This window comes from Leptodactylus fuscus, chromosome 1 (genome assembly GCF_031893055.1).
Source record: "Leptodactylus fuscus isolate aLepFus1 chromosome 1, aLepFus1.hap2, whole genome shotgun sequence".
Taxonomy (NCBI): Eukaryota; Metazoa; Chordata; class Amphibia; order Anura; family Leptodactylidae; genus Leptodactylus; species Leptodactylus fuscus.
The window spans coordinates 17,802,269-17,824,878 of record NC_134265.1 but is presented as its reverse complement, the minus strand read 5'-3'; the positions used below and the strand labels follow the sequence as shown (position 1 = coordinate 17,824,878).

The 22,610-nt window shown below is 47.4% G+C and overlaps 1 protein-coding gene across 1 annotated transcript in view; it reads right to left on the bottom strand.

Annotated features, from left to right (window-relative positions):
• The window catches only part of LIFR (LIF receptor subunit alpha), a 42,644-nt gene that overhangs the window by 6,117 nt on the left and 13,917 nt on the right, over window positions 1-22,610 (bottom strand). The window contains exons 2-14 of the mRNA XM_075267591.1: window positions 10,899-11,038; window positions 8,483-8,600; window positions 7,733-7,881; window positions 7,252-7,412; window positions 5,802-5,976; window positions 5,385-5,651; window positions 4,866-4,998; window positions 3,610-3,776; window positions 3,343-3,488; window positions 2,300-2,465; window positions 2,099-2,175; window positions 1,109-1,337; window positions 91-267 (exon numbers count right to left, since the gene is read on the bottom strand). Of these exons, the coding sequence (XP_075123692.1) occupies window positions 91-267; window positions 1,109-1,337; window positions 2,099-2,175; window positions 2,300-2,465; window positions 3,343-3,488; window positions 3,610-3,776; window positions 4,866-4,998; window positions 5,385-5,651; window positions 5,802-5,976; window positions 7,252-7,412; window positions 7,733-7,881; window positions 8,483-8,600; window positions 10,899-10,977 (2,044 nt within the window). The 5' untranslated portion in view covers window positions 10,978-11,038. The remainder of the gene's footprint in view (window positions 1-90; window positions 268-1,108; window positions 1,338-2,098; window positions 2,176-2,299; window positions 2,466-3,342; window positions 3,489-3,609; window positions 3,777-4,865; window positions 4,999-5,384; window positions 5,652-5,801; window positions 5,977-7,251; window positions 7,413-7,732; window positions 7,882-8,482; window positions 8,601-10,898; window positions 11,039-22,610) is intronic.

The following is a 22,610-nucleotide window of genomic DNA, read 5'->3' as shown; positions in this document are numbered from 1 at the left end:
AGTACCAGAAACAACCTATGGAGAAGAGTGGCGCTGTTTTTCTACAGATAACAAGTCTCTAATACACTGAATGAATCGCGCTCTTCTTACTTGAGCTGATGAAGCCGCTCGCAGCATTGGACGAGAACCTCTTCCACATCAGTGATGAATCTGAAGGGGGCGAGGAGGGGATCCATTTCACTAAATACCCGCAGGAGACGCTCGGGTCTGGACTCCAGGTGATGTTGATGCCGGTGCCGTCTCCGTCTATATGTTCTACACTGACATCTAATAGGGAAAAATTACTCAAACATTAGTAATGTGAACATTCTGTAACAAACACCCCTCCATGCATAATGTACATCAACTCCGTCTTGTTGCATTCTGGTGCTCGAGACAGATTGCAAATAAAACTGTCCAATTTTTATGTAATTTTTTTTTCTTAGATAAATTGAATAGAAGTTGTAGAGGTCGGATAGAATTATCAAAACATAGCTACTTTTTTTTCCAAAACAGCGCCACACCCCTCCACAGGTGGTGTGTGGTATTACAGATCAACTTATTTTATTAAAATGGAGCTGAGCTGCAATACTTGGAACCACCTGTGGAGGGGTGTGGCGCTATTCATGTTGCCCTCTTTTAGTAATATAGGCGACTATCCATGCTTTACAGTGCAGCTCGGCTTGTCCTGACAGGCTACTGAGTAGAAATTCTATCTATTGATTTGATATACTGCGTATACGATAGTGAGGCGTTAAGGGGTCACGGCCACGACCTTTGTACATTACTAGGATTTTACTAGCGTTCTATGCCGGTATATCCCTCAAATGTTAAGGGAGTACCCCACGGGTCTGCAGGGAACGCCTTTATGACTTCCATATTCTGTCCATGGGTCAGTGATTCAGCCGACAGTGATGCTTATATCTCAGGAAATCCTCCACCACTGAGTCACGACAGCGACTCCCATCTAGATGTATTATGTTCCTCATGTCTGAGTCAGCTTAACCCCTTACTGCCCGGTCCGTATCAGTTCTTTCATCTAATTGCAATACCGCTCATGGCCTATGCTTAAAGGGGGCGCTATTTAAGAAAAAAATTCTAACCCTGGGCATGATCGGAGGACACTTACCACTTCGCATTTGCACGGTAGTTATCCTAGAAGGCAGGGAAGACCCAACAGAATTGATGGCCGTCACGTAGATTTCGTATTCGCCGTCATGGCTGCCGTTCAGGTATATAGTGGTCCTGTTGAGGTCTGCAGGCAGGTGCACCTCCTGGGATGTGTTGGGGCTGTGAAGGGGTCTCCACGTCACCTTATAGGAGGTCACGACCCCATTAGCTTCTCGGACCGTTAAGGGCTGGACGAAATGATGATATTGTCAACAATGTTACAAGCTTTGTACAGCGCTATGGACTAGGTTAGTGCTATATCAGGAAGGGAGGGGGTGATGGGAGTAATACAATACAGTGATTACATATCAGCAGGACATCAATGATCACGAGTATGGGGGTCCCGATGTGCCCCATGTGAATAGAGTAGGGGTACACATGCTCTATTTACTTCTATTCGACTATGGAACGGCGACCTTTGGCAGTCTCGTAGTGACCTCCATTCCCACAGGGCATATAGCGACCCCCATTCTCGTGCCGTCAGACCCCCCCCCCCACTGATCAGACCCTTATCTATCCTATGAATGGGTACAAGTGCCCTGATCACTGCTAGATAACAAAACCCATTCATATCAAGTGAGATTTGTTACAAATGTTTCAAAAATTTCAGCCAAATCTTTTTGGGTTTGCCACCCATGAACTATTGTTATCTTCAGAACAAGTGCGGAACCCTAAAACACTGACACCCCTATTCCCTTGCCACCCTTGAGCTTCTTGCAGTCCTCTTTGGTCATCATAGGCCCCGGGGGCCACTTAACCCCAATGACAGGCAGTGCAGTAAAAAGTGTCCCACATGAGCACTGAAGTCCAATCACGGGGCTCAGCGGCCGCCTGAGGTACATGAGGTCACCATGAAGGAAGGTCAGGTGCCACAAAGGGGTCCAGGAGAGATGAGGGAAGGGGTTTACGCCTGAAGAGACCCCAAATTTTTCGAGGATCTATAGCTTACCTTCCAATAAACTTTTATTTCTCCCCCTTCTGGGCTCCAGAGAATTTCCCTCCAAACATCCAGCTTTCTTGAAGGGGCTAAAAACAAAAAGTAAATAAAGTAACCTTCCGAAGTTCTACAATATTGATGCCGACATGGGGCCCCCAAGGGTCCTATCATGGCCACCTAGTCGTGTAATAAGACCAGTACCGAGTACACTACCTGCGGTCAGGGTGCTGTGTCTCCTTGTGCTGCTCCAATTGCTCCACTTCCAAAAATGATCATGTGATGCGCATCGCACCCGAAAGTCGTAGACATGAAACGGGTGAAGGCCGTCTATATCACAGTGGTACTGGCCGTCTTTTAACCCTTGAAAGGTTATATTGCGCTGTAAAACAGACGGAAAAATAATATTAATTACTGCCAGACTTGACATTTGAAGTCTAGTACATATTAGACAGCAGAAAGGGGAGAGGAGGGAGATGCAACTGCAGCTTCTCTCTGAATGGTTATGTAAAACTGTATGCTGAGAGAGGGGAGAAGGAGCAGAAAAGGAGAGACATCTGGGACCAGTTCAGACCACCGTTCACTGTTCAGTTCACTGTTCCTTGCTGTACATGCTAGATTTTCCAAGGGAGAGGAGGGAGCTGGAGCTGCAGCTTCTCTCTGAATGATCACGTAAAGCTGTATGCTGCGAGAGGGGAGACTGAGCAGAAAGGGAAAGACATCTGATCAGTTCAGGTCACTGTTTTGTGGCAGTTTGCAATTCACTGTTACTTGCTGTACACACTAGACAGCAAGCGGGGAGAGGAGGGAGATGCAACTGCAGCTTCTCTCTGAACGGTTACGTAAAACTGTATGCTGAGAGAGGGGAGAAGGAGCAGAAAAGGAGAGACATCTGGGACTAGTTCAGAGCACCGTTCACTGTTCAGTTCACTGTTCCTTGCTGTACATGCTAGATGGAAAGCAAGGGAGAGGAGGGAGCTGGAGCTGCAGCTTCTCTCTGAATGATCACGTAAAGCTGCATGCTGTGAGAGGGGAGACTGAGCAGAAAAGGAAAGACATCTGATCAGTTCAGGTCACTGTTTTGTGGCAGTTCACGGTTACTTGCTGTACATACTAAACAGCAAGCGGGGAGAGGAGGGGGATGCAGCTGCAGCTTCTCTCTGAATGGTCACATAAAGCTGCGTGCTGTGAGAGGGAGCAGAAAAGAGGGAATATCAGATCAGTTTAGGGCACAGAGAATAAAGCGACCCGGTCCTTACCATCTCCGTCTCCCCATGGACAGGCTTGACCTCGATTTGACAGGATAGATTAATGGATGTGTACGTTCCAGGCAAAAACCACGAGAGGTAAACTTCAGTAGGACTTGTGTCCCGGATAATAAACTTCTCGATCGGCAGAGGATGAACTGGAAAAAATAAACTGAAATGTCTAATAAGGGGAGAAAAAACTTCCTAAAACCTTGTGTAGTCTGATCCTGAAGTCAAATTCTCAGATGGGTGGCGCATACGACGACGGCTCACACTTACTTCTTTCGGTGACATCAATGGCCAGAGAAATATTGGAGGTTCCTAAAGGATTTCTAGCGAGGAGCAAAAATTCATGAAGTTCCTGTTCCTTCTTGATGTCGTAGCTGCAGTTGTATTCATCCAGATCTTCGTTGTATCCCGAACATGAAGTGTTAATCCCAGAGAACCTGAAATTGTCAATAGATGTCAATGGGAGCACTGGACGTCCCCATATATAGATCTATAGACCGCAGTCCCATAAGATGCATTATGGGGGCACTGGACGTCCCCATACATAGACCTATAGACCGCAGTCCCATAAGATGTATTATGGGAGCACTGGACGTCCCCATATATAGACCTATAGACTGCAGTCCCATAAGATGTATTATGGGAGCACTGGACGTCCCCATACATAGACCTATAGACTGCAGTCCCATAAGATGTATTATGGAGGCACTGGACGTCCCCATATATAGACCTATAGACTGCAGTCCCATAAGATGTATTATGGGAGCACTGGACGTCCCCATACATAGACCTATAGACTGCAGTCCCATAAGATGTATTATGGAGGCACTGGACGTCCCCATATATAGACCTATAGACTGCAGTCCAGTAAGATGTATTATGGGAGCACTGGACGTCCCCATACATAGACCTATAGACTGCAGTCCCATAAGATGTATTATGGGAGCACTGGACGTCCCCATACATAGACCTATAGACCGCAGTCCCATAAGATGCATTATGGGGGCACTGGACGTCCCCATACATAGACCTATAGACCGCAGTCCCATAAGATGTATTATGGGAGCACTGGACGTCCCCATATATAGATCTATAGACCGCAGTCCCATAAGATGTATTATGGGAGCACTGGACGTCCCCATATATAGATCTATAGACCACAGTCCCATAAGATGTATTATGGAGGCACTGGACGTCCCCATATATAGACCTATAGACCGCAGTCCAGTAAGATGTATTATGGGAGCACTGGACGTCCCCATACATAGACCTATAGACTGCAGTCCCATAAGATGTATTATGGGGGTACTGGACGTCCCCATACATAGACCTATAGACCGCAGTCCAGTAAGATGTATTATGGGAGCACTGGACGTCCCCATACATAGACCTATAGACTGCAGTCCCATAAGATGTATTATGGGGGCACTGGATGTCCCCATACATAGACCTATAGACCGCAGTCCAGTAAGATGCATTATGGGAGCACTGGACGTCCCCATACATAGACCCGTGGATTGACTTACCTTTCGTACAGGGTGTATTTTGTCCCTCGCTGCGGCCCATACAGTCCAGTATCTCTTCCAGCCTTCCAGGTACAATTGATCACCTTAAGGTGACGCGCTTCACAGCTGAAGTCCCGCGGTTTGTCTGGAGGATCTACAGGAAATTATTAACACTGTTACTGCACCTGATAAATCCACCGGATCATCAGACTAGAACTGGACACCAGAGATTGTCAGATATGGCTGCCTATACTTGTTCACCATATTTTTATCTATTATTAGGCTTAGTAGCCAGAGACAAAATTGCAGGATGTGGCACTTCTATATTAAAAATAAAAAAAATATCTAGACAGTGTCATATATATATATATATATATATTTTTTTTTTTTTAAATTTATTTATTTATTTATTATTTTTTTTCCTGGCGACATTCCCTTTAAGGACCTGATTTGGATTCCTAAATCTGCAATCAATTTTTTTCATCAGGACAGAAAAGACAAAAGGATCCTTCAAGCACCTGATAAGTTTCGGCCACTTACATCCCACAAACACGACGGTCCCGATGAACTCTGAACTCTCGGGTGACGTGTGGCACAGGATGTTGTCTCCGCTGGGTTCGGACTTCTGCAGGTTGGTTAAGCGGATGCCGCGGCTGCCGTTTCCCATCTCTACCAGCGGAAATTCATCGGCTATATAACTAATGGACTGGACTTGGAGTCCTCTCTGTACTTTGCAGCAGAAGTTCACATCGGAACCGACGGCTACAACGATATCTTCGGGAAATACGACATTTTCACTGCCGCTACCTGTAATAGAGAGGACCTGTCACTTGTCCGGTCACATGTGCAGGTTCTGAACAAGTCATTCACGGTTACATTTGGTGCACCGTAATATTAGGAGATGTTCCGATGCCACGTGGTTCTAGATAATCCAATGCAGAGCCTTTAGATTATTACCGTTGACGGTTTTGATGGCGCTCCAGTCGCTCATCCTCTTTTCACCATCGTAGTATTCCTCGTGGACGAAGCACCGGACCCGCACCGAGTGTGATGAGCAGTTTAAAGGGAAATCGGACGTCCAATTCCAGTGAAACATCCCGAGCTCAGAATACCAGTGCTCCACCACCGTCTCCTACATAGTGAGAAGAAGAAGGGTCGGCCATGGGTGGAAAATCGGGCAAATGTGGAGGAGGACGGCTGAAAGGGTTTGGGCTATTGAGGGAACACTGGACCTTTACAAGTTCAATACATGGATAAGACTATGACGAATGACTAATGAGAACATCTCTGGGGGTCTCAGCTAGTGAAGGGGTCAATGGGGCTAACTATGGTGGTCTAGGGTTGGGGGCATGCATAGATTTGATTCCTTGGTGGTCTAGGATAGAACAGGGACTGACATTATTTCCTGGAAGTCTAACATACAAAAGGGGTTCATGTCAACTTCCTGGTGGTCTAGGGTAATAAAGGGGGCTAAGACGTGGCTATATTAGGTAATATTTTGCTACCTAGTGGCCACACTGTACACATCACATAAGACTCCACTTGGAGGACTAGTATGTAGGTTATATTAGTGGATGATACTTTGCCCCTTGGTGGGTAAGTCAACACTTCGTGGTCTAGAGTATTTTAGGTGGGCAATAGCTTACTCCCTGGTGGTCCAGAGTATATAAGGGGTTAACACTTGGTGGTCTAGTGAATATTGGGGGGGTAGACGCAATTTTGTTCTTGGGTGGTCTGGAGAATAGAGGGCATCAATTCCTGGTGGTCTAGTGTATACTGGGGGAATAACCTGGTGGTCTAGTGTATACTGGGGGAATAACCTGGTGGTCTAGTGTATACTGGGGGAATAACCTGGTGGTCTAGTGGATATTAGGTGGGTAATTTGGGGTAGGAGGGGGAAGGGGTGTCATATGCTGTTCCCTGGTGGTCTAGAGTATATAGGAAGTAATATACTTGGTCTAATGTATATTACCTGTGGTCTAGTGTTTATTGGGGGAGGGGGCAAAGTAGTGTTCCCTGGTGGTCTAGAGTATATAGGAAGTAATATACTTGGTCTAATGTATACTACCTATATACTTGGTCTAATGTATATTACCTGTGGTCTAGTGTTTATTGGGGGAGGGGGCAAAGTAGTGTTCCTTGGTGGTCTGGTATCTGTTAAATGGGTAATTACCATGTTCCCCAAAGGTGTAAGGTTAACACCTTGTGGTCTGGTGGTTAATTCACCTCTGAAAGCAGGAGACTTTGTGACTAGGAGGCGCAGTAGGGTGTATCCGTCTCCTTAAGGGCAGGGTCTTAAAGGAGACGGATTAGGGGGGTGTTCTACAACCCCTACATCTTAACGTCTGCATAGCAGTGGTGGTATACAGATACAATACGGTAAGTGTTTGCACACACAAGGACGTACATTATGGAGCAGCAGGTTTCCTCCCTGCAGCACGTTCATCTCACAGGTCAGCTTCATCCCATTCACAAGGGTCGTTGAGTTCATGGTCCAGGCCACGGCCAATGTGTCAGTCTGATAATCGGCAACCAAGGAGTGAACCTCCGGGGAATAAGGAATAAAAGCTGCAAGAAACAAACAAGAACACTTAGAATACGAGACTCCTGAAATAAGCGCGCCGGAGCGCAACCCCTCCGAGAACACGAGCGGCCATTATGTCCATCTGACTAATGAAATCACACACAGGAAAATCCTTCTAATCTGCAGAACAGGCTCCGGATACAATGTGTCAGCGCACGATCTGGACAGGAAATAGGTTTAACCCATGTTCTGCTGGATGAGAAATATCTAGGTTCCAAAGACCATTCGTGGTCAGTCTAACCCCCCCTCCCCCTTCCCCATCTGGAGATCTCCAGGGCTAACTGTAAGGATACGGGAGACTTACGAATATCCATGGACGTCTTCTGAAAACGTATCGTTGGATTCCCCGGAACGTCTTTGGCCTCTATGCTTATATCAGATGCGGAGAAGATTGGAAACTCCACTTTTAGCCAATTTTCGGTCGTATTGAAACATGGCGTCGAGATGCCAGACCTGTGTTCGAGACAAACCTGTAGTGATCAGTCCGTATCATATCGATAGTAACGTAACGATCTGTAACGTATTTTATCGATAATAGCGTTTTGCGTCCATTCAGAGGCAGTAACCCTGTGCATAGCTAGTCTGGCTGTCAGCTGTTACATTGTATCCAGTCTAGACAATGCTCTGTGAGCACAACAGCCTGGACTCTGGACTGATACAATGTATCCAGTCTAGACAATGCTCTGTGAGCACAACAGCCTGGACTCTGGACTGATACATTGTATCCAGTCTAGACAATGCTCTGTGAGCTCAAAACATGAGCACACAAATCTCTCTGCTAGTTTGCTACAATGTATCAATCTGGTGTCCAGGCTGTTGAGCTCACAGAGTATTGTCTAGACTGGAATACAATGTATCAGTCCTGGAGTCCAGGCTGTTGAGCTCACAGAGTATTGTCTAGACTGGAATACAATGTATCAGTCCTGGAGTCCAGGCTGTTGGGCTCACAGAGCATTGTCTAGACTGGATACAATGTATCAGTCCTGGAGTCCAGGCTGTTGAGCCCAAAGAGCATTGTTTATGTGAAAGACACAATAAGAACTTTTTGACTTACCTAGAACAAACCTCATAGTGGATTTTTTGACCAGCAGGGTATGGGGTGTCCCATCGACATAACATATTCTCAAGGTCATGAGTCAAGCAGTTAAGGTTCTTGAAAAAATCTGAAGAAACTGAAAAACAGAGCCATATAATGGGGTCATTAAAGTGATCGGAGCAGAGCTGCAATACCACACACAACCTGTGACTAAGTGTGGCGCTGTTTGTCCGCTGTCTCTGCAGTTTGTAACTCATACATATGAGACGGAGGTAACCCCTAAGAAATAATGTTCTCATTGTTGCCAGTGGACAGAACCCTATACGATGGCTATGTCCTCATATGTAGGGAGCTCCATATGATCCATGTGACCCCGGGCGGGTGCTACCCTGCTGGTCATCACTTCCCATATCCATATAGGATGTGATCACTTGGGGTCTGCCCACAGACTCGTGAGTGCATATGGATGGCACATGCAGGCCAAATTTTTTTTGGCCTGGAACACAATATGGCCGAAAACCCCGCCCCCTCCCCAGCTCCATTATAAGGTTCCTTCAAGGACTTGATGTTTTTACACTTCTGCCAAAATCACGGGGATTGATCACACGTTGGGAGTTTTTGTAGTTTTTACAATCCGCACTTGTCCTTATGTCAACACTTTTATGGCTGTTTACTGGAGTCACGCTTAAAGCTGCCACGAAGGGCGGACATGAGGCGTAGATCATCCCCAGCGGTGGTCCGGGCCAAAAACTGAACCGTCTGTTCGCTGAATAACGCAAGAAGCCAGTAAGCTACAGGCCGCGTTCTTAGTCACTGTATAGCTGCGAGATCCAGGTCCCCAACTATATCAGCGAACATATGGTGGTCTATGTTCGGGTGACCCCTGTGTATGGTCCGATTACGTTAAAGGTGTTGGACAGTATTCAGACATTTCCCTACATCTTGTCCATCCTCTGAGATCACATCCATAGGGACATCTTTATGCTCGGCCAAGGACAAGTAAGTGCACACAAGAAATTCCTTAAAGGGAGTGTGTCACCAGGAGTGTGTCTGCCCTACAGACAGATAGGTTACAGTCACCCGAATCATACGTGGTTTTCCCCCAGTGAATTGGTGCTGGCATTGCGGAGATATTCCATTTTTAGCTCTTTAGAGCAATGGCAGCTCCCTCTTTGCTCCACAGTGGTAAGAAGCCACGCCCTCATTACTCCACAGTGGTAAGAAGCCACGCCCTCATTACGCCACAGTGGTAAGAAGCCACGCCCTCATTACTCCACAGTGGTAAGAAGCCACGCCCTCATTACGCCACAGTGGTAAGAAGCCACGCCCTCATTACTCCACAGTGGTAAGAAGCCACGCCCTCATTACTCCACAGTGGTAAGAAGCCACGCCCTCATTACGCCACAGTGGTAAGAAGCCACGCCCTCATTACGCCACAGTGGTAAGTAGCCACGCCCTCATTACTCCACAGTGGTAAGAAGCCACGCCCCCTTTACTCCAGAGTGGTAAGAAGCCATGCCCCCATTACTCCACAGTGGTAAGAAGCCATGCCTCCATTACCTCACAGTGGTATGAAGCCACCCCCTTTTTACTCCAGTGATAAGAAGCCATGCCCCCATTACTCCACAGTGGTAAGAAGCCACGCCCCCATTACCTCAAAGTGGTATGAAGCCACCCCCTTTTTACTCCAGTGGTAAGAAGTCACGCCCCCATTACTCCACAGTGATAAGAAGCCATGCCCTCATTACTCCACAGTGGTAAGAAGCCACGCCCTCATTACTCCACAGTGATAAGAAGCCATGCCCTCATTACTCCACAGTGGTAAGAAGCCACGCCCCTATTACTCCACAGTGGCAAGAAGCCACGTTCTCATTACTCCACAGTGGAAAGAAGCCATGCCCCTATTACTCCACAGTGGCAAGAAGCCACGTTCTCATTACTCCACAGTGGAAAGAAGCCACACCCTACTTACTAGACAGTGGTAAGAGTACAAGCCCTCATTACTCCACAGTGGTAAGAAGCCGCGCCCTCTTTACTGCACAGTGGTATGAAGCCACGCCCTCATTACTGCACAGTGGTAAGAAGCCACGCCCTCATTACTGCACAGTGGTAGGAAGCCACGCCCTCATTACTGCACAGTGGTAAGAAGCCATGTCCCTGATTACTATGAAGAACCCTTTTATTATTAAAAAAAACCAAAAGTGCATATCTTGGCAATGGAAGAACCAAATCGTACGGGGAAAACACCGTATGATTGGGGTGACCCTAACCTATCTACGTTTTTTGTTTATTTTTCAACTTCCCCAATCTGTGAAAAAAACTGTATATCCTAAAGAACCCCTTTAAGCTACACCCCCTTCCTCCCGGCTACACCCTTCCCAGCCTGACGACATTTCTTACCATTAGAGCTTGCTTTTTAGTAGCGGTCACTCACCTTCAGCCTGGCTGCGGACAAGGAGCAGCAGACACTGCAAAGCAGCCAAGACACTGACCACGCGGAGGAGATTCCTCATTCTCCTGCCGTCTCTCTGCGTCTTCTTACCTCGTTACCATCTCTCTGGGGGCCACAAAATCCTGCAACAAAAACACACATAGGATTTCTAGCAGGGATTGTCGAGGCAGCCAAGATTTTGCTCCAATATCCCCCACAGTACAGCCGTGTGAACACAAGGTGGCCCCGTCGCCTGTGCATCTCATTGACAGATCTCATGCAATTCAGCTATAAGGTGCAAGCAAGACCCAGGCCGGGGGCCAGATGTCCCATTAATGCGGATACCCTACACTAGTCCGGGTCAGCTGCTAGTGGCTAGCTTTACATGAGTGCAACTCGAGAACCGAGGGCGTCAGGGGATAATGGATTCAGCAGCTGATTAGTCGCCCATCACCGAAACCTCCCCCGCACCCCTACCATACATTATTCATGGATGAGCAGGGACCAGGACGTCAGACGACAGGGGGAAAGGAAAAGTTACCTAGTTTATGAATTACAAAAAAAGTTGTATATAACGCCCACTATGCAGAATACGGGAATCGGCATCAGTTCCCAGCACAGACCTGGACTGGCGCAAGACTAGGAAAAACCATAAAGTACAGAGAACCTATTCGGATATTTTTGGTTGATTATTTTGTGAAATTTTTTTTTTTTATTGCCCTGGCGTTGGTTTTTATACCAAACCACCCACGGATCCAGCACTAAAGGGATTTTACCGTCCAAGTGTCTCCAAGAAGACTACTTACAATTCTAGGTCTGTCCCGGGAAGCCGTGACTTCCTGAAGGTCTTGGGAATGTTTCCCATTTTTTTCCCTTTGCACTCAGGAAAGTCTTCTCTTCCGCGCACGGCCCGTTTAGTTACCGACACGCAACCTGACTCACATCCGACACGGAAGGAGAACAAACTAATATAGGAGATCATCAACATGAGTCGTCATGGAGATGGAACAAAAATGGGTGGTCTGGGATTCTTACTGGGAGCTCATCCAAAAATTCATGAGTTACCAGTCTACTCCTTCCCGACTCCCCTCCCGCTGCCAGTTCTATGCAATGACGTGCGATCCAATGGCTCCCGTAATATGCACAGACCTTACAGCGGCCCAGTCATCAGATAAGACCACTGGGGCCACACATTTGGTATTCTTATATCCTATGGAGAACCCAAAAGGGGCCAAGGTGGGGTAATTGAAAAATATAAGAATACTCAACAACTCTTGATCTGCCACTTGGGCGTCTCCCCTCCCCCCCATCTTATATCCAATGCCAGGGCACTGGCAGAGTGAAGGATATTGGGAACGGGGGGGGGGGGGGGGGGCCACAACGGCCAATACACAGTGTAAGGAGCCGCCTACGTCTAGTTCTGGCCAGTTTACCGTGGGGGTCGAAAAAATCCGAAAAACCCGTTGAAATCCAAAAACTCCTTTAGGTATCTTTAAGGCGTCCCCAGGGGTGAACTGAACTTTTCTGCCGCCCGAGGCGGACGACAGAAAGCCGCCCCCTGGGAGGAGGGGACGGGGCGGAGAGAAGGGGGCGGGGCATAGCGAAGGGGGCGTGGTGGAGCACTCTGCCTGAGCGTGAGGGGAGGCTGCTGGAGCAGCGCTGCGTCCATGGGGCCTCCCCAATCCACCGCTCGGTGACGCTAAGCCAGTCCAGGACAGCTTGTCCTGGACTGGCTTAGGTAAGCAAAAATGCCACCCTCCCCTGGGCCCCGGCATAGCGCCGCCTGAAGCGGTCGCTTCAGATCGCCTCATGGGAGGTGCAGAATCTGGGATGACTATAATGAAAAATTCTTCTGGTCCTTAATGACAGATTATGTGGTCCTTAAGGGGTTCAAAGAGATGGTCATGTATTTTACATATAAAAGAGATACCCAGTACCATTGGGGGGGGGGGATTATTTTTGGGGTTTGGGGGGGGTTTAACTGATACATAAGACCCATGTGCAGCAGTAGAGTCTATCCGCCATGCTTTACCCTGCAGCACAGGAGGTGATGACAAATATAAAACATCACTATCCTAATTATATTGGCTAGGATGAGGTCACATGACTCACCATATAGCGGTAATCTATAACTGTACACGACACGGACTCGCGCAGGCGATGATCCTTATATAATGTTTATTACCGGGGTCGCCGGCCGGAGATTTTCCAGACTTCGAGAAGATAAATCTCACATTAATGATCAAATCAAAGCTTAAGAAGAAATATGTAAACCACACGGGGCACCATGTCGACTTCGATTTTCTACTAAAACACTTCAGAAGTGCTCAATCTCTAATGGTGCCGGTAATGGCTTCATCTTAAGATACTGGAAATGTTATATAAATTCTTAATATGGGATTTTTAAAGGGGTCGTCCATGACTGGAAAAAACACGCCTGTTATCCTGTCCGTGGGATGAGGTTGGCTTTGTAGCTCCATGGAAATAACAGGATTGAGCTGCAATACCACATTAAACCTGTAGACAGGTGTGGCGCTCTTTCTGGAAGAAAGCAGCCATGTTGTGGGAACTATATATTGCTTCATTTCCCCTGTGGTATTACTGCTGGAACGCAGTTATTGGTAAGTTAACCCATAGATTACAGGTGATCACTGGGGTTCCGGCAAAGGGATATTTTGTTAAGGTTATTGTTAGAGGGTATCTGTCAACCGAACCCAGTGTATCAATCCAACCTTATAGATAGATCGGTCAGAGTCTCCTGAATCAAACGGCGTTTTCGCCTTGTGAATGGCTGCCTCCGTTGCCGAGATATCGCCATTTTTGTGAATATGTAAATGAGATCAGAGCAATGGCGGCGCCCTTGTGGCTTCAAAGAGCTCCTTTTCTTATACAATATCTCGGCAACGGAGGGAGTGATTCACAAGGGGAAAACACCGTTTGATTCAGGAGACTCTGGCCTATCTATCTGCAGGGTTGATTGATATACTGGGTTCTGATGACAGACTCCCTTTAAGGGACCATTCCAACAAATAGGGGATGTTTTACACTATAAAAACCCCTTTAAACCTGCACTATTGTACATATAACTGCAACCGACTACCATAAGGGGGCCACGAATGTTACAAGCTTCTTTTTTAAGAGATTAACCTTTCTGCTTCCAAAAACATCCCTAATTCCCTATGTCTGACAGACTCCTATGTCCATAATAGTCATTCCCAGGCATGTATATACCGTTTCTGTGGCAAAAGAAAAAGATCCACTCTAAAATGAGTGACAATTATTACACTAAGAGCAAAAAAATTAACTAAAATTTTTTTTAAAATTGCTGTAGATCAGCAGAGGACATTTCAGGTAAATGTTGTGCAGGGTCGTATAGTCACGTGTAGATAGTATGTGACACGTGCGTGCAATACTTCCCACCACACTGCCTAATACTATGAGTAAATTTGGATGCAGACAATGGTGGAACCCAGCCAAATATTTTGCAGCACAAAGAGAAAAAAAAAATTCCAACAAAAAGAAGGAGAACGTGGTTTCCGAAACTGCAAATCTGAAGGTTTTGAATTATAGGACCCGTCATAATCCCAGACCTATTGTTTCCACCATAAGGGGGTTCACAAATATAACGGCCCCAATGATCAGTATTCAACCCCATCAATACGGAGCGGTCATTGGGTAGTGAAGAAACTGAGCAGAAACCACATGGACCCCATTATTAAAATCCAATTTCCGATCATTTTCTAGCCGATCCCGATCGTGAAATTTGCTCGATCGCCGATCGGGATCCGATCTTTCACGATCGCTCAACCCCAGTCAATGCTTCTCTATGGGAAAAGTCACTTTTAGGGTTGAGCCGATCTTGAAATTTCAAAATCCGATCATTTTCCAGATCATGAAATTTGCTCGATCGCCAATCGGGATCCGATCTCCGAACCAGATTGCTCAACCCTAAGTTCTACTTTTTCCTGCCGGCCCTTGCTCACCTAGTGATGATCTTTGATAGCATTTGCAATGAAGTCGCCAACACAGATGTGAACAAAGCCTAAGTAGTCATGTCGCTGAAAACCGAATCCTTTGTCGCTGCCCCCGACCGCTCGTCTGTGCCAAGGCAGTCTGCCACCTGTGCCGGCACCGGGAATACCGTCATCTGATACAAAGGCGTCATTATTATACACACAAACACTATCTGTATATAAAACACAGCCCGGAGGCGGCTGACACCTCAAAGAAACTGACACAGGGTGTGAACAGGGGCAAACAAAGAACTCCGGCACCAGCGAGCAGATGGAGAAGCCGTAACGTACAGGAGGTCGGACCTACTGGGAAAAAAACCGCAATATACGACTAGGCCACAATACTGCACGTAGTTAAAATCGCATAAAAAGTTGTCTTTAAAGGGATTTTCCATCAATTTTCTCAGAGCTCCGGGTAGGAGCGGAATCTGTCTCGCTTAAGCCATGAATGGAGAAGAAAACCACCAAGGAACTTACAACGTATACACCATAAACAAAGCAGCGAGAGCGAGCAATCCATCGTGTGATCTCTGGGATCGCTCAGACGTTCTCGCTAAGCGTTCAGTTACAGATAAGAACACTCGGCCATTTATTTCGCTCAGGTTAACTTGGCATCGGAGAGCGAATTGTTGACGTAATGAAAACCGATAAAAGTATTGTACGTGCGTTCTTCCAAAATAAACACCTTCACTGTGCAGAACTGGTTGGGTCGCTTTCCCCGCATGATGGATTCTGCGCCGGATTAACATACGTGTTACTTAATGGCTTGGAATAAACAATAAGCGTGTTTTATATATACAGCTCTGGGCAGGATGGCAACGGCGGCTCCACAACGGAGACTACAACTCCCATCGTGCCAAAAGTCCAGGAGCTAAAGCCTCCGATGATAGAAAGCTGCGAGACCGGACGTCACCAGAGAGCTGAACAGAAAAGGATCAAAAACAATTCCCAACTTTTTGGTTCTTGGTTCTGATATTATGGCACGCTCACATCGGCGACTTGTTTCCGTATTTCTGGTCTGTTCCGAACAACTGAAGAAGGAGCCATGTGTGGCGTAACTACCGCAGAGGCAGCTGCCACAGGGCCCGGGACATTAGGGGCCCGGTGACATCCGCTACCGCTTTTTTAAAAAAAAATTTCTTAATAGGCCGTTACTGTTAATAGTGACGGGCCCTATTTACTTACCGATCCTGGCAGGGCCGGGCACTATGGGGCATACTACTGTGTGCAGGGGCCACTATGGGGTATAATACTGTGTGCAGGGGCCACTATGGGGTATAATACTGTGTGCAGGGGCCACTATGGGGCATAATACTGTGTGCAGGGGCCACTATGGGGTATAATAATGTGTGCAGGGGCCACTATGGGGTATAATAATGTGTGCAGGGGCCACTATGGGGGATAATACTGTGTGCAGGGGCCACTATGGGGGATAATACTGTGTGCAGGGGCTACTATGGGGATAATACTGTGTGCAGGGGCCACTATGGGACATAATAATGTGTGCAGGGGCCACTATGGGGTATAATACTGTGTGCAGGGGCCACTATGGGGGATAATACTGTGTGCAGGGGCCACTATGGGACATAATACTGTGTGCAGGAGCCACTATGGGGGATAATACTGTGTGCAGGGGCCACTATGGGACATAATACTGTGTGCAGGAGCCACTATGGGGGATAATACTGTGTGCAGGGGCCACTATGGGACATAATACTGTGTGCAGGGGCCACTATGGGGGATAATACTGTGTGCAGGGGCCACTATGGGACATAATACTGTGTGCAGGAGCCACTATGGGGGATAATACTGTGTGCAGGGGCCACTATGGGACATAATACTGTGTGCAGGAGCCACTATGGGGGATAATACTATGTGCAGGGGCCACTATGGGGGATAATACTGTGTGCAGGGGCCACTATGGGACATAATACTGTGTGCAGGGGCCACTATGGGACATAATACTGTGTACAGGGGCCACTATGGGGGATAATACTGTGTGCAGGGGCCACTATGGGGACATAATACTGTGTGCAGGGGCCACTATGGGGCATAATACTGTGTGCAGGGGCCACTATGGGGCATAATACTGTGTGCAGGAGCCACTATGGGACATAATACTGTGTGCAGGGGCCACTATGGGACATAATACTGTGTGCAGGGGCCACTATGGGACATAATACTGCGTGCAGGGGCCACTATGGGGCATAATACTGTGTGCAGGAGCCACTATGGGACATAATACTGTGTGCAGGGGCCACTATGGGGCATAATACTGTGTGTAGGGGCCACTATGGGGGATAATACTGTGTGCAGGGACCACTATGGGACATAATACTGTGTGCAGGGGCCACTATGGGGCATAATACTGTGTGCAGGAGCCACTATGGGACATAATACTGCGTGCAGGGGCCACTATGGGGGATAATACTGTGTGCAGGGGCCACTATGGGGCATAATAGAGGGCGCAAGAATGCGTAGGAGGGGGGGCGGTCGAGGTCCTCGGAGTCAGTCGGGGGGGGGCGTGTCAAAAGTTTACCACGGAGCCCTGCCATTCCTAGTTACGCCACTGGAGCCATGTCATGATGGACAACGGATCTTCAGGTACCCCGCTAACTATAACGGGGTCCCATCAGGTGTCTATTATTTTTGTTCCGAAATTCCAGACTAAAAACTTGGGTTTACAGGACTCCTTGACGCAGATGTGGACAGTGTCTTACAACTAAACTGAAAAATATATAAAGAAATCGTCTCTGTGTGTTCCAAGAGATCAGCCATGTCCCATCATTCTCTTCACTGTCCTGTGTCTGGCTGTAAGACAACTGGCTGCAGCAGGAGCCTCCCCCCACTTACTGTTCATCTTATGATGACTGCAGAATTTACAGTCTGTCAAGCTTCGGCACTGCACTTCCTTATAAAAGGAGCATTAGATACGCAGGTATAACTCACCACGCAATTCTTTTACACCTTAGTTGTATAGTGTCAAGACAGAGCTTCACTTTAGATGACTTTCAGAGAAAAATGTTTCTTTCTCCATTTATCAAGCCCCTTCCTTTCCAATAGAAACAGTCCAGAATCCGTCTTGTCCTCTCAAGACAGACTGTACTCATTGATATATCAAATTACAGCTCTCCATCGAAGGAGGTCGAGCTGAGGGAGGGGAAAAGAAAGACATAGGCAGACAAGAGTAGGAGATAGATAGGATAGATAGATAGATAGATAGATAGATAGATAGATAGATAGATAGATAGATAGATAGGAGATAGATAGATAGATAGATAGATAGGAGATAGATAGATAGATAGATAGATAGATAGATAGATAGATAGGAGATAGGTAGATAGATAGATAGATAGGAGATAGATAGATAGATAGATAGATAGATAGGATCCTGAGTGAGGGTGAGAATTAGGGTGGAGGATGTCCACTTTTGTGTAAGTTCATCACAGCAGCTAGTCTTCAGCCACCAGCTCAGAGAGAACTGCAGATCCTACAGATTTGAATGAAATTTGGCACATAGATAGATTGTAACCTTGATTAACACGACTGTTATGAATTTATGGTCACATACTATATTACACTGTGTGCAGCAGCCTTATCTCAGGTCCCAGTGCTGTTATCTCTCTGTGTAAACACACACTAACCCTCAGTGGATTGTGTACACACATTTGCATATTATCAGATCTGATCCAGGCACACTGACATGGGCAAACACCTTTACTCCAAATTGGCATTTGTCAACTTAAAAAATGCCTGGAAAAGAAAATCTAAATTTGTCAAAAACAAGGAGAGCTATGAAGGAGCCAGAAGTCACAGAGTTCTCCTCAAGCGGAGCTGAGGGAGATCATCGACGCCAACAACACATGCATTATCTAGTGTTGCAGCGAGCTGCTGAGATGCTGGAACAATTACAGGCACGGTGCGAAGAACAACTTCAGTGCCAGGCCAACTTGACAGCTGCCCAAACGCCAAAGCAGGCGGATCATCAACACCAACAACACGCTCATTATATGGCGTCCCAGCGAGCTGCTGAGATGCTGGACAATCCCGGGCACAGCACGAGGAACGCGTTCAGCGACAGGCCAGCTTGACAGCTGTCCAAACGCCGGAGGAGGCGGATCATCAACACCAACAACACACTCATTATATGGCGTCCCAGCAAGCTGATGAGATGCTGGAACAATCACAGGCACGGTGTGAGGAACAAGTTCAGCAGCAGGACAGCTTAAGAGCAGCCAAAATGCCGGAGCAGGCAAACCATCGACGGCAGCAATTTGCTGAATATAGGTGGATCATCAACGCTGACAACACGCAGACGAAGTCATGGGCAGAGTCAGAAATAACCAAAAATGCAGAATATGTCATTGGTATGTGAGTGACAGACCACCCCTCAGTGCCGGAAGATGCTATTGGCCCAGCACCGTCACAGGAGAGGTGCTGCAGTACCCCAGGACCACCACTATGCAGAGGATGGGGCTGCAGCATCCTTCCTATCACTTTAATAGGAGCGGCCCACCCCGTAGGGTCTTCCGGCACCCGCAGGCTGCTGTACCCATCCTAATGTTGTATTTAGAGCGCCCTCCTATCTCTCTTACTGACATGTAATATAAAACACGGTGTGGAGAGCAGGGATCTCTCAGCACGGAGTAAACAGGAACAGGATTCACTTGGGCCTCAGCCAAAACCTTACATAAACACGGCGAGTACAAGAGGTTCCTGAGGCGCCCGGATGGTACCGAGCGGCTCCGCTGTCATAGGCCGCAGGTAGAGGTTTACAATGTGATCCTTGAGGGGAAACGTCGGCCATGTTGGATTTTAACTCCTTGGATGAGGTCCAGTCACCTGCTTAACCCTTTCTCTATGGTAGCCTGAAGGTTTACAGGTCGGCCGGGGCAGACGGCCAGCATTGTATACAGTGTACAGATCCATTCATTCATGGCTGTTAGGACTTACAGGGACGTTTCTGCCCAAACTGGGATCTGATCCGTCCCCCCCCCCCCTTTGGAGGTTATCCTAGTTTTTGGAAAAGGAGAATATATAAATGTAGGCGTCGAATATGCTGCAGCCACCATGTCTGGCAGACATATGCAAAGCAGCAGTGCCAAGGTTTCCTCTAGGCACCAGGGAAGCCGGGCGCCAAGAGCGCTGCCTATTAACCCTTACATCACCCAGTCCATGCACCGAACGTAACCCATAGGCACCCAAAGACCCCGGTCTACGAAGAGTCTCTACTACGTCGCTTGAGAGGGGGTGTCCAATTCGCTATGCGTAAGGGTAACATTAAAACTTGGAACAACCCCTTTAACAATTGGAGGGGGTTCAAAATAACCCGCAGACTTAGGCCTCTTGTAGACAGCCACGGCCATGATCAGAGTGTTATCCGTGTATTTCCCGGATCGCACAAGGACGCATGAGTGTGAATGGCCGACAGCTCGGGACACAGAATATACAACAGGTCCTAGTCCTGCCCTATTTTGTGGCCCTCGATCCGTGCAAGGCCCATGCACAGGCAACACAGGTGGCATACACGTGTCCCCCGTGCCTTTAATTCACAGACGTCATGGTCATGCGCAACCGGTCTTAAAGGGGTTTAACAGATGACCCATCTTTAGTATAGGTCATCAAATGCAGATCAATGGAGTGCAACACCTTTGGACCCCCACAGATCAGCTGTAACATCACGTTTATCAGTCCCATGGCCTGTTCAAAGCTCAGTCCCATTCAAGTAAATGGGTCAGAGCTGCAATACTGACCACAGCCACTAAACAATGTACTGCTTAGGTAAGTGCGACATTCACCTGAATGCTGCAGCGTCTATAAAGAGCTGATCGTTGGGGATCCCTGGGTATTCTAAGGATAGGTTATCAACTAATAAGCCTGAAAAAGCCCGAGTCGGTAGGTGGTCAGGGCGCTGCAGGCAAAACCAGTGGAGGAGGCGCAGGCTTTAGCTCCCGCTGCAACAATAACTGCCTAAAATTGGGGGGGTCCTCACTGGTGCAACTCATAATAATTCTCATGGGTTCACCTGTTGCAATGCAAAGGATGGACGTTGTGGTGAAAACCCGCAGCACGCCCGGTTTGTAAAAACCGCCACAGAGGTTACCGCTCATCCGTTTCTTGCTACTGTACATGGCAGAGGATTTGTTGGCAGCTAATCCTCTGCAAGTCCGTCCCATGTGGACTAATTCTGGGCATGGGGGTGGCACAATATCCTGGCCAAGGTCCCATATAATAACAAACACACATCAGTCAGGGGTTTGGATACGGCCCTGCCCAGAAAACAAACTTAAGGAGGAAGCCGTAGAGTCTTTGGCGTCCTTCCTTCCCCTGTTCTCAATGGCCCTTGTCCTCGCAGTGACAGGCAAAATAGTAAGAAAAATAACCAAGTCTCCTCGCTTTCCCATCGCAGCCGCTCCGGCAAGGAAAAGGTCGCAAGAAGCGGAAACATGGCCGCACTTCCATGCCCAGTGTTTTTCCATACGAGCTTCCCGCGCTCGCTCCCAAGAAAATTCTCTCCCTCTCTTCTACCATTAACCACATGTTTTCCGCCCACAGTCGTGTCCTCTGCCAAGACACAATGTCCCATGCCGGCTTACTCAAGACATGACTAAAGGCTGGAGGTGGCTCGGCCCGATGTAAGAACATGCCATGTCCGGGCATAATAACAGGGCACCGCAACGACAAGGTCCGAACAAATCCAGCCTGGAGAGTGATGACAGGTCGACGTGACAGGTGCCAAGCCAGGGACAGAACATTAGAGGGGGCAAATACCCCCCCATTACAACGCAGCATTGGCCAAGGCAAGTAGGTTCTTAAAATCTTTAAAGTCAAGGAGGTGAGGAACTTGTAGCAGAGACGCCGGCGCTCCAGAAACAGCAGAATCGGTTTAGTCAAAATCTGAAGCGGATAGGAAAATGGTACAATTGTATCCAGTCTGGACAATGCTCTAGGAGCTCAACACATCACAAGTATCTGAGCTACATTGTTTACAATGTATCAATGTGGAGTCCAGGCTGCTGAGCTCATAGAGCATGGTCTAGACTGGATACAGAAGCAGCCGCTGCACAAATCTCTCTGCTAGTTTGGTATAATATATCAGTCTGGAGTCTGGGCTGCTGAGCTCACAGAGCATTGTCTAAACTGGATATATCAGCAGCAGTTGCACAAATCTATACTTTGTCTGTACTGGATACAATGTATCAGTCTGGAGCTCACAGAGCATTGTCTAGACTGGATACAATGTATCAGTCTGTAGTCCAGGGTGCTGAGCTCACAGAGCATTGTCTAGACTGGATATATCAGCAGCAGTTGCACAAATATAGTTTGTTACAATGTATCAGTCTGGAGTCCAGGCTGTTCAGCTCACAGAGCATTGTCTATATTGTATACAATGTATCAGTCTGTAGTCCAGGCTGTTCAGCTCACAGAGCATTGTCTATATTGTATACAATGTATCAGTCTGTAGTCCAGGCTACTGAGCTCACAGAGCATTGTCTAGACTGGATACAATGTATCAGCTGAGAGCAGGACTAGCTATATACAGGGTTATTGCCTCTGAATGGACACAACAGTCTTCTCAGTCACTGACAGCAAGCAGAGATCTTAGAAATAAGGAGAATAGAAACAGGGGAAGATTAATGAAGACTGGAATATTACGTGGCGGTCTTGCAATGGAGGTGGATTCACCCAATTTATTTTGAGG